The sequence below is a fragment of the Sus scrofa genome, chromosome 16 (genome assembly GCF_000003025.6).
Source record: "Sus scrofa isolate TJ Tabasco breed Duroc chromosome 16, Sscrofa11.1, whole genome shotgun sequence".
NCBI classification, from domain to species: Eukaryota; Metazoa; Chordata; class Mammalia; order Artiodactyla; family Suidae; genus Sus; species Sus scrofa.
Window position 1 is genome coordinate 69418105 of NC_010458.4, and position 16583 is coordinate 69434687.

At 46.0% G+C, this 16583-nt stretch overlaps 1 protein-coding gene across 2 annotated transcripts in view; it reads right to left on the bottom strand.

The window, feature by feature from the left end:
• The window catches only part of GRIA1 (glutamate ionotropic receptor AMPA type subunit 1), a 321581-nt gene that overhangs the window by 85319 nt on the left and 219679 nt on the right, over positions 1-16583 (bottom strand). For both annotated transcript variants that reach the window (XM_021077008.1, XM_021077009.1), the window contains exons 9-11: positions 13938-14048; positions 13038-13244; positions 6796-7166 (exon numbers count right to left, since the gene is read on the bottom strand). In XM_021077008.1, the coding sequence (XP_020932667.1) occupies positions 6796-7166; positions 13038-13244; positions 13938-14048 (689 nt within the window). The remainder of the gene's footprint in view (positions 1-6795; positions 7167-13037; positions 13245-13937; positions 14049-16583) is intronic.

The window sequence follows — 16583 nt, forward strand, 5'->3', positions numbered from 1 at the left end:
ATGGAAGTTCTCAAGCTAAGGGTCAAATTGTCAAATCAGACCTGTAGCTGCCCGCCTATGCCACAGCCATAGCAGTGCCAGATCCAAGTCGCATCTGTAACTTACACCACAGCTCACGGCAATGCTGGATCCTTAACCCACTGAATGGGGTCAGGGATCGAACATGCATCCTCATGGATACCAGTCAGGTTCGTTACCACTAAACTACAGTGGGAACTTCAAGTTCAGTGGCTTTCCAACTTTAATGCCCATCTGCCCTGGGGGAAGGCGAGGGGTTGTGAAACATACGGACTCCATTCTCCAAGTGCAGAATTTCCATTCCATGCACCTCAAAGTCTGCATCCTGACAGACATCCTGGGTGAGCCTGATGCAGGGGTCCCAGCAGAAACCCTAACAATTCCTAGTCCCGAGACCTAGAGCAGGAAATAATCCACATTTCTCACATCACATCTTTGTGACACTCTCCCTTGCAGCAGTAAATCTGTATCCTGGATGAGGCTTATGTTTTCCAAAGGTGGAGTGTTTTGTAATTTCAGGCTGCTTCCGTCACCTTTCCTCAACATTTGCTCCCTTCTTTCCTCTGCAACACTGCTCCTCATCCATATGGGAAGAGGTAGGGGTTTGCATGGCTGTCTCTGGGAGGGAAGAAGGGAGAGAAGGAGCTGGAAGGGGGAGAGTCTCCATCACCTCTTAACACCCTGGCATACTGGTTGCTATGGAATTTGTGTGTGAATGTGAAGGTCAGGCTATCATTGGTTATTGGTTTGGGCTTTGCTCATTGGCCACCCTGTTCCCATGGTGAATCAGTCCCGGGCCCCCACAGAGTGCATTAACTGGGGGCAGGGTTTGTGGCACAGGGTTCCCAAGCCATCTCCAAAGTGCTATCACCCCCGTGCTTTTGCCGTCTTCTTGCTGAGCGTAATTATTGATGGAGATAATTATCAACGTACTGACACATTCCAAGATCAGGAACGAAAGCGTTCTGAAAGCTGAAATCATCATTTCCCATCGTCCTCTCTACCCTTAGGCCCTTCCAAACCCCTCTCCTTTTCCTTACCAAGGTCTTCTGATCCCAGAAAAGTAGAAGCCAATGGGGATGCGGGGGCTGGGGAATAAAGACTTGAAAGGCTCACTCTAGCTCACCGCAGGCTCTGCACTGGGGAGCAAGAGGCCTGAGGAACTGCCTTGGTGACCCCAGAGAAAATCCCGTACCCATTTGGGCCTCAGTTTCTTGTCTGTAACATGGGTTGGACGAACTGGATCATTCCAGGGATCACTTCCAGACCTAGCCCTGGAGCTGTGGGTCCACGTTTCCCAAAGGCTCATGGAGCACGGCTGACTCTTCCCTCTCCTCCTCCCCTGTAGCCTCCCCTATAGCGAGCGCTGGCGGGTGGAGTGTCAGAGCAGACCGCAAATCCATCTCCATGACCCCCACCGTTTCCATCACTATAATTTCCCCCAGACAGCTGTGAGAGCCCATTGCTTGGTTCCTAGGCGTCCACTCTTGACTCTTCCCTGCTTTAATTCATTTTCCACAGAGCTCCCCAGGGTGGCATTTTAGCATGTAAATCAACCCTTCCCTTGCTTAAAACTCTCCAGTGGCTTCCCACTGCACTTAGAGTAAAACTTTACATCTGTACCATGGCCACGGGTCCCTGCCTGATCCGGCCTCTGCCTACCTCTCTGATAGCATGTTAAACCCCTGTTCTCTTTTCTCAAGGCCAAGCCAGACACACTGGACCTCCCTCCTGTCCTTGAAAGCACGAAGCTCTCTTCCACCTGAGGGCCTTTGCCTGCAGCTGTCGTGCCTCTCAGCCCTGTGGACGCCCAGCTCCTTCTTGTTGTCTGCTCTGCGGAGGCACTTTCTCAGAACACTCTCAGCCAGTCCCCTTGAATTCGAATTCCACTTCCTTTATCACCTATTTTGAGAGCATTTTGTTCAGAGTGCCTCACAGTTTATAATTCACCACTGGTTATTTGATGTCTGTCTGAGCCCACTGCTCCTTGAAGCAGAGACGCCCACCCCCTCATGCTCCACCATCAACATCTCTTCACGTCTTTAGCACCTAGCAACCTGTGCTGCACCTCACGGGCAATTAGAAACATCTGTTCAATAAATGAAATGACACTGCCCACAAAGAGAGGAAAAAAGCTACAAAAAGGAACATTGGGGGAACTAAAGATAAATTCTGCTTGGGATTTTTTTTCTTTTTTTTTTTTGGCCACATCCAGGGTATGTGAAAGTTCCTGACCCAGGGAATGAACCTGCGACACAGCAGTGACCCAAGCCACTGCAGTGATAGTGCCAGATCCTTAACCCACTGAGCCGTAAGGGAACTCCTTGGGATGATCTTTGTCCTTCCTTTAATACATCCCTTCTCAAAATGTTCCTGTCTATGGGAAAAGGAAACTGAAATATCTATTAAAATTTTGGGGGCACAAGAAGCAGGCCTACAAAATCAATTCATGGATGGCATTTTAATCTCACCATCACCCTAATGAAAAAAATGCTATTTGTAATCACAGCTCAATTGAATTTTAAGTTTGAATGTTAAAATAGGTTATGCAAACACAATTTCTCCTATAAATATTTTAAGGGGAGGAAGGAAGGACCTTGGAATCAAATCAGCAGCCTTTACTGGTATGTACTTGAAGATGCTAATTACAGATTATTTATCTATTTGTGGCACTGATGTAGAACACATAGATTTAGGCCCCGTGGCCACCAGTGTCTGTTCTCATCCCTCCTACTTTATAGCCTCGGAAACCTATATTCTTGCCTTTCCTATCTTCCTTGCCACTATAGGTGATCAAGGGCCTCTGTTCTGACTGATGAAATAGAGAGAAGCGGAAGGCCACTTAGGGTGGGCAGTATTCTGTTCAGTTTTTCTTTTGGCAGACAGAACCAACTGCATGACTCCTTCCCCCTCTTGCTGCTGAACATGGGCACGGCATCTGGGAACCATGTGTGAAAAACCACAGAACAGGAGTTCTCATTGTGGCTCAGCGGAATTGAATCCAACTAGCATCCATGAGGATGCAGGTTCAATCCCTGGCCTCGCTCAGTGGGTCAGGGATCTGGCATTTCCATGAGCTGTGGTGTAGGCTTGGATCCTGCATTGCTGTGGCTGTGGTATAGGCCGAGGCGGCAGTAGCTCCAATTCGACCCCTAGCCTGGGAACTTCCATATGCCTTGGGTGTGGCCCTAAAAAGCAAAACAAACAAACAAACACACAAACAAAACCCCCCACAGAACAGCAGTCCCATGGGCCACTGTCTGCCTCCACTTTCCTTGTATCATAAGAGCTAACTCTCCATCTGGTCATATTGCTCTGGTCAGATTTTTGTGTTACTTTCAGAAAAGCCCATTTGGCCACATTCTGTTGGCTTTTGTTTAAAAAACATAAATATTGAAGAGATAAAGAAAAGAGAATGCTACCCATGTAAACATCCAGGTCCATGAAATTCAAGGGGAACATAGTCCCTCGGTTTCTAAATTCATGAGGATTTATGGTTTATTTTGTAAGTAAATTGCTAAAACAGTTAATTGGGACTCATCAGGAAGGATGATTAAACATAAAAAGCCCCTTAAAAATACCTCCTACGAAGCCCCAGGTGTCTAACCCAGTGCTGTACATTATCAGAGACTTGGGAAACTTGACTTCATCAAAAAATAGGTGAATGACAACAACAAAACCTTCTCTTGGCGTCTGCAGCATCTGCTCGGCCCTGGCTCTCATCGCTGTCTTTGCATCCTTGTGTTTTGTCTGGCCCTAGTGAGATTCAGTCTGTGGCTTCTCCTTTTGGTGTATATTTCTAGGAAACATTGTGATACGTATTCTCTCAGTGGGGTTTCTACAGCCCTCTAAGCTCTGGGATTGGCCAGGGCAGGCCTGGTAAGTAAGAGTCCATCTCAAGCAGATAAAACTCCTTATTCTGGTAGGTCGAGCCTTCTCTCTGCCTAGCAGACCCTTACAACCCAAGTGACACATCCTTCTGCTCAGTTCTGCAAGAGGGAGCTCAGGAATTCAGGTTTTGGAGATCTCTGGAGCAAACCACTGTTCTGCTTTGTCTTTGGACTTCCCCAGTAGAGGGAGGTTTGGGGGCTTTTCGATCATAGTGGGCTGAGGCGTCCTTTTTTCTAGTGGAGTTTAGCAGAGGTCCAATAGAGAAAAATTGATAAAAGAAGTAAAAATACCTATTAGATTGTGCTTCCTAGGTGCTGGCTGGCTACTGAGTGAGGAGTTCTCTACGTATCAGTCTCTTTTAAACCTCACAACAATGCTTGAGGTTGTTTCCTCTTTTATCAGTGAGAATACTGAAGAATATAATAGAGCAGTTTTATTAAAAATGGGGAGGAAGGGGAGTTCTCGTCATGGCTCAGCAATAACGAATCTGACTAGTGTCCATGAGGACGTGAGTTTGATCCCTGGCCTTGCTCAGTGGGTTAAGGATCTGGCATTGCTGTGAGCTATGGTGTAGGTTGTAGATGCATCTTGTATCCTGCTTTGCAGTGTGTAGGCTGGCAGCTGACCCCAAGCCTGGAAACTTCCATATGCTACAGGTGTGGCCCTAAAAAGCAAAAAATAAATAAATAAATAAATAAATAAAAACAAACAAACAAACAAAAACAACAACAACGAAAAAAAGAAAATGAGGGGGAAGGAGGCTGGGTACTTTACTGTTCAGGCTCATCTTCACCTCAAGGTCAGTTCCTAAGATACCTTAGTGGAGACCTCAGATGCTCTAGAAACACAGTTTGAAAGCCATCTTGCAGCCATACATCACAAACTCCCATAACTTCTCAGGGGCCAGCAGAGTCACAGAGAATTGAAGGTGGTCAGCTGGGGGCTGGGGCGAAGGGGGCATGAATATACACATCAGCTCAAGAGGGCAGCTGCCACTCAGTTTTGGACTATAAGCCTTAGACTTGAGGAGGAAAGGGGGTGTGTGTGAAAACTTCCCCTGAAGTCAGACTACAAGGGTCCCAATAAGAGGTGAGACGCCCACCCATGAAGGAAATAATGGAGAGAAACAAACCCATGGGTCTCCTCTAACACACGCATATTTGGACGGCCCATTACACTGACTATGGAGAATCATTTCTCCCCACTGTCTATCCACTGGCCTGAGTTATTTTTAAGCAAGCCCTTCCCCTGCTTGGTTCTATCTGCTCTTCACCATGTGTTTGCCAGCACTGGCCAAGCATCCAGTCTCACACCTCTTCTCCCACGCAACCCCCCTGACTGTCTCCTTATTTAAAGAAAAACAAGATTATAATGGTGAGTGATGAGACGGTCTAAATTATACAGCAGGCAAGATGAATCCAGAGGGAAGCTGCTTGGGAAGATTTTATTCCATGGCCACTTAGGAATATTGGTCCTCTGCTGACACTCAAATACAAGCCAGACAGGGGGTAAAAGTGCCTCCAGCACACATCTATGAGGCCTTGGTACGCACGAGGTTAAGCCCCCAGAAAGTGAGAGTGAGTGCACATCGAGTCCTGCCCCCAGATTCTAAGTCGTGCCTCCCTGCAGGCTTTAGGAATTTGATATTCTATAGGGGACCACCTACTGGTTAAAGAGTTCATAGACATCACCAAACTATAAAAGGAAGTACAGCCAGCACTTATTTTTCTGGTAAATTGGAGGAGATTTGTGGCACGGATATTCTAGAATATAGTTGAAAGAACATTCCACACAGGACAGGAAGGGGTCAGTAAAGGTGAGAACTGGTACAGGTTGGTAGTTTTCAAATTTCTTTTTCTCCCTTCTCTTTTCCATTTTTCCTTCCTCCCTCCCTTCCTTCAACTTGGCTGCTTGCTGTCTTTTCTTCTGTTTTCTTTCTAATTTCCTTCCCTCCCTCTTTCCTTCCTTCCTTTCTTCCTTCCCTCCCTCCCTCCTTCCTTCCCCCCTTCCTTTCAGAATCCTTTTCACAAAAGAAATTGTATTCACAATTATAATATATAAAACAGACAAATATGGGGCCACTCAGGTCTCATGTGGGGGCTGAAAAGCTCACTGATTGGTCCCCCCAGTCCTCTCTATATGAAATCCGAGGAACTTCCAAGAAAACTCATTTTTGAGCCACAGGAAACAAATTCCCATGTCCTTTGGAATTAAATTATTGCCAAGGGCTTTCTGAGAGCCAAGAACAGGAGAATCCTTTTCTCTTAATGATGAAGAAACCAAGGTCTTCCAGGGTCAGGGGACTGATCCAGAGCCACACAGACAGTGCTCAAGCCAGAGATGGAAGCCACTCATAGTTCACACTTCTTCTGTCACTCAGAAGTAGGCAGATGGTGGTCTGAATCACGACTCAACCAGCCACCACCCTGGGAAGGTAGTCAACATTTCTGTGGTTCCTCGTTTGTAAAAGGAGACACAACAGGAGACCCACCTGATGCTTCCCTGAAGATTGAATGACGTGAGGCATGCAAAGGACTCCAAACCTTGCTTAGCATCTACGGGAGGTGCTCAATAGACGTTGGTTGTACTGCCCACCCTCCCATTCTTTCTCTGCATCTTTCAGCTACATGGTTACACCTGTTAATCTTGAGAGAGCATCAGTCAGAGAGCAGACCGAGGTGGCCTACACACAGGATGTGTCCAGATAATCCACAGCATGCACTGGACAGTTGACAGGAAAGTGCAGCTGAAAAACTGAATCCAATGAAGGCTGGAAAAAATTCCCATCCCCCTTAACTTCTCAGTATTTATTTATTTTTTCCAAAAACAAACAAACAAACAAAAAACCCACAGCATTGAACAAAGGGTTGAGAAGAGCAGACTGACCTGGGAGAAATGTCACATCCCTGCTGCATGAAGGCTCCCAGGGAGAACCACAAGCTGTTGAATATTCCAAACTCATTGGACTGGTCGCTGGTGGTCTGGTCCCGCCCTTCCTCAAACTCTTCACTGTGCCACTCGTAGGGGCTGAAGCGGCTGACCAGGAAGAGGACGACGCTCACGCCAATGTAGGCGAAGACGATGCACATCCAAATCTCATAAGCCAAAGGATCCAGGAAGGAGAACACCCCGGGCTTGGACTTCTGGGGCTTTTTTATCATGATGGAGATTCCCAGACTCATAAATGGCTTGGAGAAGTCTATCACCTCTTCCCGGACCAAAGTGATTGTTAAAGGGGCCACGGCCACATCTGCTCGCTACAGAAAAAAAGAAAAAAAGAAAAAAGGAAGAGAAGAAAAAATGATTTGAGCTCAGTAGCTCTCTGTTCTTTTTTTTTTTTTTTTTCTTTACTGTGAATATTCCTTTGTATCTTAAAGGATGTGAGAGCTGGCAAAACTTCAGAAGTCCACTGTGTCCTCCTCTCTATTAAATATTTATGTTAAATGGATAATCCTCTCCATATCTTCCAGAAGAGATTATCCCATTGTTTAACAGTTCTAATTGCTAAGGGCATCTTCCTCACCTTACTGGAAGTAGGCTGCTGTAATACCTGTTATTTTTTTGCCTGCCCAGCAGCCCTTCCTCCTCCCTCTGGAAGAATTACTCCTGCCCCACCCCCGTCCTCCTGGTTCAGATGGGGCTGATCACCCTGGTGACACCCCAGTCTGGCCATTGGTGTACTCCTCTCCCCTGGTCAGAAAGATTAATTCAAGGATGGCATACTACCCAAGTCTCTTTAATGGTTATTAACCCTGAGAGTCAGAGTGAGAGGCAGAAGCTGATTCACTTTTTTTTTTGGTCTTTATAGGGCCATACCCAAGGCACATGTAAGTTCCCAGGCTAGGGGTTGAATAGGAGCTGTAGCTGCCAGTCTACGCCATAGCTCATGGCAACACTGGATCCTTAACCCACTGGGCGAAGCCAGGGATCGAACCCTCGTCCTTATGGTCAGGTTTGTTACTGATGAGCCATGACGGGAACTCCCAGAAGTTGACTCATGATGAAATAACTTAGGCCACCCTAAATTCAGGGTTTACTCTGGATTCCTTTGGAGCATGTGTCAATCTACTCTTTTGTTTATCCCTACGAACATGAATCAGTCCTTCTATTTGCCTAATGCAGTTTGAGTTGGGTTTTTCTTACTTGCAACCAAGACAGTCCTGGCTAACAAGGCAGTAAAAGCAAATTTAGCTCCATAAACATTTATTGGGTGCTTTTTATGCACTAGCCCTAGGCTTGAAGGTAAGCTATAGTTTCTACACTCGGGATTACAAACTGGTTGGAGAGACTGGTACACACACACACACACATACACAATTTCTCAATGTACAAGGTAGGCAGGATACATGCTATCCAAGAGATACAAAATTCTACAGGTCAGGAAGGAATTCATTCTGGCTGAGGACGTCACGGGCTGCGTCATCAAAGGGGTGACATGTAAATCTGGCATTGAAGTGGGGTTAGGATTTTTACAGGTTGCTCGAGAAAAGAATACATTCGCAGAGGAGGAACTCATGTGAGCTAAGGCCTGGCAGAGCGTTGTATCACAACGTTTTTTTCCAGGAAGATCACTAGGAAATGCACAAATCATTCAGTTTTTAAAATGCATGTAGACACACATGACACAGTCATGGGAAATGTTCCTCTCGGGCACCAGCACACAGATTCACTGCCTTGCTCTTCAGTCTTTCCTACCTCTGCCTAATGGCAGAAGCACTGGCATCTGTGCTGTAAAAATCCACTGGTCTCCTGGCCTGAGATCAAGAGATCCTGGAAATCTAACAGGGCTCCATGGACAGATGCCATAACATTCATTTCTGAAATGAGAGGCATGTCTGCGCACGTCTGATGGAGGCGGATGGCTTTCTCTCACAATGCTGGGCAACAGTCCAGATGTGAGGCTGGGGACAGATGCTGTGTGGACCTCGCCCCCGCCCAGCTGCTGGCTGGTGTTGCTTATGAAAGATTTCCTCTGCTTACTCTCATTGGCTGGGGTTTTTGAGAACATATTTTAAGTGTAATAAAAAGCCTGGCTTCAGAATGACTTAAGTTTCTCACATACAGAAAGAAAGTTTCCGTTAAACAATGCGGAATTGAGTGTGTATTTTACAGTAATTCCGTTGTTTTTTTTTTTCCCCCTAACACCCACTACATAAATCTTGATACTTTTTCCAAACACAAGCCATTGCCAGGGAGAAAATATTTCCTATGTCCTCTGTAACCTAACATAGGTAGAAAAGGAATGAGGGAGAAAAGCTATGGAAATGACTTCAAGAAAATGACCACAAATTGCCCAAAAGGGAGATGGATAAAAACCAGCTTTAAACATGGTAAAGGGAATTGAATAGATTTATTTGATGCCTCCTGATGAGAGTTAATAAAAGGGACTATGGACTGGGAAAAAAAATCACAGAACCACGTCATCTTATCACTTAGTTCATTTAGCAGTTCTAGGGTTTGTTCCATGGAATATTATGTTTGGAAGAATAAAATTAAGTATAACGTAGAAATAAGCATGAATTTAAACAGGCTACTTTGTGACAGGACTTCTCAGAACCTTTAAAAGACCACTATGCACTTAAGTAGAAGTAGAAGAAGTTTTCCAAAATTCTTTGGCTGTGAATCTGTGGAGCACCAAAAGGCACCTGCATGAGTAAGATACACACAGGGAGAGATGCTGAATTCAGCGAACTTGTTTTGCAGATGGGAAACTCAGGTCCAGAGAGGGAAGGTGGTTTGTGCAAAGCAGCAGTATTTTAGCTTGTTTGATATTGACCAAAAGGTCTCAGGAGTTTATTTCCAGTGCCTCAGGAAGTTACTGGACCGCTGTAGGATCAGTCAAGGGCAATGCTTATCTGGGAAAGTAGCCCTGATATCTTTTGTGACTCACCGACCATGTGGTCTTGAGTGAGACAGTTGTTCTTCTGGATATCAGTTTCCTGTTTCAAAAGAGAGGCATAACAATTTCTGCTTTATCTCTTTGACAGAAGTGTTTTGTAAGAGTCAAATGAATCAAATGGATGAGAGTACTGTGAGCTGTGGGCATTTCACAGGTGCTCAAAATTATTTCCTTAAACTGACACCTTATGACTGTGGCTCTCAAAGTTAAGCATGCAGTCCATCACAAGCACCTTGGCGGGGGTGGGGTTTAAACCACAGATGGCAGAGCTTCTACATCATTGGGTCTGGAGAGACCTGAGAATTTGCATTTCCAACAAGTGCCCAGGTGATGCCCATGCTGCTGGTCCAGACATCACACTTTGAGAACCAATGACCTAGGAGATCTCAACACAGCATTGTCCAGAAGCAATGTTGGAGAAAACAGTAAACAGTGTTGATGCAGTAGGTAAAAGCAGGAATTGAGGAAAACTCCATCAGGGTTGGAGAGTCACTCTAAGTGAGGCACTGTGTAGGGAGATTCCCCTCTCCAGTCCTGGGACAAAGGACCTAGGGTTAACCCTGGGAGGAGGTCAGTGGCTTTCAGGAATCATGTAGCCAGTAAGCTGGCAGAATTAAAATTCAAGCCCAGGTATTTGTCTCCAGAGTTCACTCTCTTTCTGCTTCTCTAAGACCAAGGAAAAGTAAGAACATCACTGCAAATCAGGCACAAAGCTGTACCTGTTCAAGAAGCAGAAACTTCATTTGCAGCCTGTGGCATCTGAGCATCCAGACACTGTTGCTCTTCTCACCACTTTCCAATACTGGCCTTAGAGTCCAGTGCTTGGATGGTGTGATTTCTACAGAGGCGTCCCAGCATGCTGTAGAAGAGCTGGGGCTGCATGTCCCAACTCTCCAGCATGTCCTTTGCCGAACTGCCTAATCTCCTTGGGCTTCAGTGTCCTCATCCATAACATGTGGAAAATAACCATATCCACCTTCTGGGGCTGTTCTGAGAAGTAAGCAAAAGATGTGGGTAATATATTTAGCACAGCGCCTGGATATACTATATGCTGAGATGCTACTATTACCTTTGTTGACAGAGGTAAGAGGGAGCAAAAGGAAGATGAGAGAGACCCTGATTGACTTGGCTTATTTAAAAGGAACAGAAAGAAGAAGTTTGGAGGCTTCCAAATGATTTTTTTCTGACCTTGCTGTTGGTTTGTGGTTGAGAGATGCTTCGCTAAACCCCTCTTTTACTCCTCTGGGCAGCAGAAAAGCCAAACTGAAACACAGCCCCCCTTCTCAACTCACTAACCCTCTTCCCAGGTCATCAGGAGAGGACATCCCTTTGGGTTCATCATGGAGTCTTCAGAGCATAGTTTTTACTGGGCAAAAGGACAGGACTGGTGGAGGGGAGGGGATGGGGAAGGGCTGGGAGCTGAGGCATCTGGAAGCAACTCTGGTTTATCACTAGTGACCCATGACTGATGACTGGCTACTGGGGGCCGGGTTGCACTCAGGATAATCATACTGTTATTCTGTGTTATTCTGCCTAGATCACAGGACTTTTACTAAAGGAACTGTATTACATGGGGTGAAGGTGACGATGAATGCTGGTGGAGGTGAAAAGTTCACAGCAGTTTCTATGGGAATGACCTTAAGAGCTTGGTGGAGGTTCCCATGGAAACCAGCCTCCAGATGCAGCATTAACCATCTAGACCTCTATCTTTCATCAATGAAGCTTTCCAAAATGAGAAGCAGTCAAGGAGGACAAAGGGTAGAAACACAGCCCCCCTTCTCAATGCATTAACCCTCTTCCCAGGTCATCTCAGAACCCACCTTCCTAGAAAAGGATTTTCTTTATTTCATCTCTTTCTTCTTTGAATTCCCTTTGCATGGCTCTTGGAGCTATCATGAATCCTATTGCCTTGAGACAATGAGATTTTAAAAGCTCCTAAAAGGTTGCTTCATCCTGACCAGAACTCAACATCAACCAGGGGCTTGGCATATGCTTTCACTTAAAGACCCAGCCTGGAGTCTTCAATTTCTTGCACATGATAGCAGGATTCTTCTTCCATTGCCCTTTGCTTTCCTATACTCAAGTAACTTCCTGATCTTTCAGTGCCCACTGAACTAATCCACACCCTTTCCCTTGTCATTTGTTACTCACACTTATCCCTGACTGCTCAACCCAAGCCCTCTACAGAAATGATCAGTGTTTTCTCTTTCTTCTTTCACACTTATTTCCATCACTGTTCCATAGTTTATACTATAGAAATTCCTGGGCTGTCTTCCTCTCTATTTGAATATGGCAACTTTTTAAGTCCCATATCCTTCTTGAGAGATAGGCAAACTCATGCCAGCCTTTTGCCTGAACCCCAATGCTCTGCTATTTTCCATACTCTCTCATGGTCTTTACCCCACAAAATGTTAAGATTCTGTGGACGGGAGAGGGATTAGATCTTTTGTTTTTCAATGGTTCCTTAAATACTTTAAACAATTCAGGGAATTCAGTGTCTTCTCCAAAATGCTTTAGTTTATTGAAGATTTCATAGTCATCGTGCATGGTCTTATTTCACATATGGTGAATGGCGTAGACCAATTCCCATTCACAGAGAACCCTTATATAAGGCAGGGTAAGCCATACAAGAGGTGGAAACTAAATTCTACAGGGAAGCCAAGAGCAGTTAAAAGGGAGAGCTCCTACCTGTCAGGGAGAGAAAGAAGTTACACCTTGGAAAAAGCATCTGATGCAGGCTTGGGGGGAAGGGTAGGATTTTAGAGGTGCAGAGTGGAAAGGGGTACTCTAGAAAACAGAGTGACTCTGGGTGGTTTGGCTGAAGTGGAAGGTGCTGGAGAGGGAAAGGGACTGGAATGTTTGGTTGTATCTAGGGTGTAACCAACACCAGGACAGAAATTCATATTGAGGAAGCCATAAACGACCAAGCAGGGAAGAGACAACTCAGTGGTTGCCTCAGGGAAATTAATCTTGAAGCTAAACCATTACCTCTGTTGGGTGATGATCAACTGAAGTCACAAGACTGAGCTGAGTTTAGCTGAAGGAGATGAGACCAGGAACTTGAACAAAAATTGTCTTAAGACACTGGATTTTGGACTCCTCATCTTTTTAGCAGGAAAAATACTGAATTATGGGGTCCAAAAGGCATCTATCAACAGGGCCAGCCAACCACCCAATGATTTCCTATCAGACCTCTGCCTCCAGTTTCCCACCCTGTAGGGGAACTTACTCCATAGACCAGCTCTCCCACCATGCCATTCCAAGCCTTTGTGTCAGGGTCACGGGCTCCATATTTTCCATCGCTGACAATCTCAAGACGATAGGAGTAGCCCACGTGCTTGGCAATCTCTGCTGCCAGCTCCACACAGTAGCCCTCATAACGGTCATTGCCTTCAAACTGGTTGGCATTCTTCTTGAGCATCACGTAAGGATCTTCCTGGTGGAGAAATGGGAGATGGAGAATGTGGTATCTGGGTTCACTCTTGGGTAGGGAGGCCTTCAGTAGGGCAGAGGATGATGTCTCCCACACTGGCTATCTTTGGGGAAGTCTCTCTAGCCACTGAATTTACTTCCTGCATCTCTGCTCCCCCTCCTCCATTACAAAACTTGGATTAAGGAAGCAAGCTGTTAAAATAAGAAGGTTTCACTGAGACGTGGTGTATAGCATTTCAAGTTCTGTTCCAGGAGCACTTATAGTTTTTGAAGGTATCTCTGGGGACGCTCTCTTGGGGAAACAGACCCCGAACAGTCTCTGGTTTTCTCAGAATCAAGCACTGAAGATCACAGAAGCTTCACTCATACCCACTTTAGGTGCTGAACTTTAGGAGACTTTCTTTGAAAATGGCTTCTACTGAGGAAGAGTAGAGTCAGAACCACTGCAATTTAGTCTCACCCTTATGTTTTATCCATGGGACCACTGTGGCTCAAAGGAGGACTTATCCAAGGGTGCAAAGTGAAATCAGGGCAGAGTCAGAGAGCAAAAGCACCTTGGATTTTCAGGATATTCCTTTTCCTACTCTCTCTTTCTGCCTATCACATAGTTTTGGCAAGAAGAATGGCCAGCTTTCCCTCCTGGGGTAGCCTTTGTGTTGGTCTGGCTCACATCCCTCCACAAAGACCGAGTACTCACTAGGATGGTAGTGACAATGTACGTTCTATTCTGGACGCTTGAATTATCCCCCCCAGCTTGAGCATCTGTGGCTGCAGGGACAAACTTATCATCTTCATTCCAGTAACCGATCTGTTAACGAGAGCAAGGTGGTGACATAACGTTAGTCAGGCTCCTCGGGAATGGACCCTTTGCCCCCTCCCTGCCCCCCAGCCAACACCAGACGGGAAGTCAAGGAGCTGAGCATCACACCAGCAACACTGGACACACCGGGCTCGAAAGTCTTAGTAGATGAAAAACAACAAGAAACAAGATGCTCTTCACGTCCAGTCCTCCCAGCCCCACCCCCATGGAAATCCTCACCAGGATGGGTAAGCCTCTTCTCAGGGGTGAGGATTTAACTGTTTATGCAGCTAAACTGTTTTGCCCAGTGCAAGTCAGAGCATGGAGAGTTAATTCCCTGTGGTTGTTCCAAAGGCCAGACCCTCCTTTTCCCCAAGCCTGCTAACCCTTTTCTTGTTGCGCTCACTCTGTAGTTCTAATCATATGATTTAAACCTTACATGATTTTTGCTGTATTTTTCTATCTAGATTTAACTTTCTAGGGGATGATTATTTTATCCCCTTATTTCTTTATTTCTCTCATTTCCAATTTTTAATCTATTATAATACTGAGCACAGAGTTGTCCCTACAATTACTGGTTGACAGCATTTAAAAATTTTCTTTTATTAAATTGTTTCTTTTTGTCTTTTTAGGGCAGCACCTGCAGCATATGGAGGTTCCCAGGCTAGGGGTAGAATCAGAGCTGTAGCCACTGGCCTATGATACAGCTCACGGCAACGCCAGATCCTTAACCCATCGAGTGGGGCCAGGGATAGAACCTGCATCCTTATGGATACTAGTTGGGTTCATTAATCGCTGAGCCATGACTGGAACTCCAATAGCATTTTAAAAAAATTAGTGGGTTTTTAAAAAAATTTCTTTTTTTAATGTGATTTTTATTTTTTCCACTATAGTAGTTTTACCACGTTCTGTCAGTTGTTACTGTACAGCAAAGTGACCCAGAGTAGTTTACTTATACTGCCCCATTTGCCAGGGTCTTTCAGCAAATATTTGTTGGATCCCTACTGCGTGTAAGGCTCTGAGCTAAAACATCGGTGGTGTTGTGTGGCAGGGTTGAGAGAGACATAAGGAAGTCTCAGAGAGGGTCCTCATTCTGGGAATCCCTCCAGCTGCTTGGGAAGACATGACACACACACAGGCTCGTGGCCCAGAAGTGACAAGTGAGTGGCTCATGTGGCTGGGGCCTAAGAAGTTCGGAGAAGCAGAAGCCAACTATGGGAACCTATGACGGGAAAAAGGCAACAGGAGGAGGCAAGGATTGAGTCATGAGGGAAAGACAGGTTGACCTGTCAGGTCAGAGAGAAGGGGAGCCAAGATGTGAAGGCGGGAATCTGCCCAGATATGTAAGTTCAGTGGGTGGAGAATGGGGTTGGCCCAGGAGGGCCATGGGCATTTGGGTCTGGGTAGCATAGGGATTCAAAGGCTAGGCTAAGTGGTCTAGACTTTATCCCAAAGGCAACGGGGAGTCATGGAAGGTTTGGGAAGAGCTAGCATGTGTGCACATGCACACACACACACACACACACACACACACACACACACCCCTATCTCTATCTCTGTCTCTATATAACTTCAGACCGTAATGTTTTCTCCTGGGGGTTATTCCCCTGACTGTGGTTGTAAAGGGCAAGCCCCAGCATATGGAGGTTCTGAAATGCACATGCAGGACGGGCAGGTCTCCTAAGAGCCAGAACTCAGCTCAGGTTCACAAAATCCAAGGCACATGCCCATGGTCCACTCAAATGTCACTTTCATCTTGATGTCTTTTCCACTTCCCACAGTTAGAAACCAGCAATTCTCCCTGCCATCAAAAACAATAATAATAATTGCTAACACGGATCATGTTCTTGCTCGGTCAGAGGCCAGGTTTGAGAGTTTTTGTGTTGTTACGCATTGTTTAGGCAAGTTTGTTAACTTTGCACAGTGATGGTGGTGATGCAGCAAAGTGGCTGAATTCAGCCTGGAACCCTGGCCATCTGTCTCCAGGGACAGCTGTTCACCGTGACGCTGTTCTATCAGAGAGAGGATTCTGCCCTGGGCTGGAAAAGATGTTAGTTAACAGTTGCTGAGTGCATTTGTATTTTAGGCACTCTTCTAAGTGCTTTTTAAGTTTTAAATTCTTTCCTTCTCACAAACCCCTATGAAGTGGGTAATTATCATTCCCATTTTCAATGTAAAGGAACTGAGACATGGGGAAGTGGAGTGGCTTTCCCCGGGCTGTGCAAGAGGGGCGTGGATCCGGGACTGACTGCAGGGCTGTGCCCTTGGCGTTCTGCTAGGCTGCCAGCCAGTCCTGAGTACTTGTGTTGGTTCCCACTGTGCTCTCCCTGCTGGCACGTCTGTCCCCATCTTCCCACGGGTCTGCGGGCTCCTGGACGAAGCTGGAGGTCTGTTCATTCTAGGACCCCTTTATCCGGGCTGCAGATTGTTCCACAGAAAAGCAGCTCAGGAAACATCGTTGAGAGAATGAATGCGTCCAACCTGGAGACAGTGGCCCCTGTTACTAAGATAGTTCAGAGCGGGGCCGTGGGGTGGCAGTGGGGC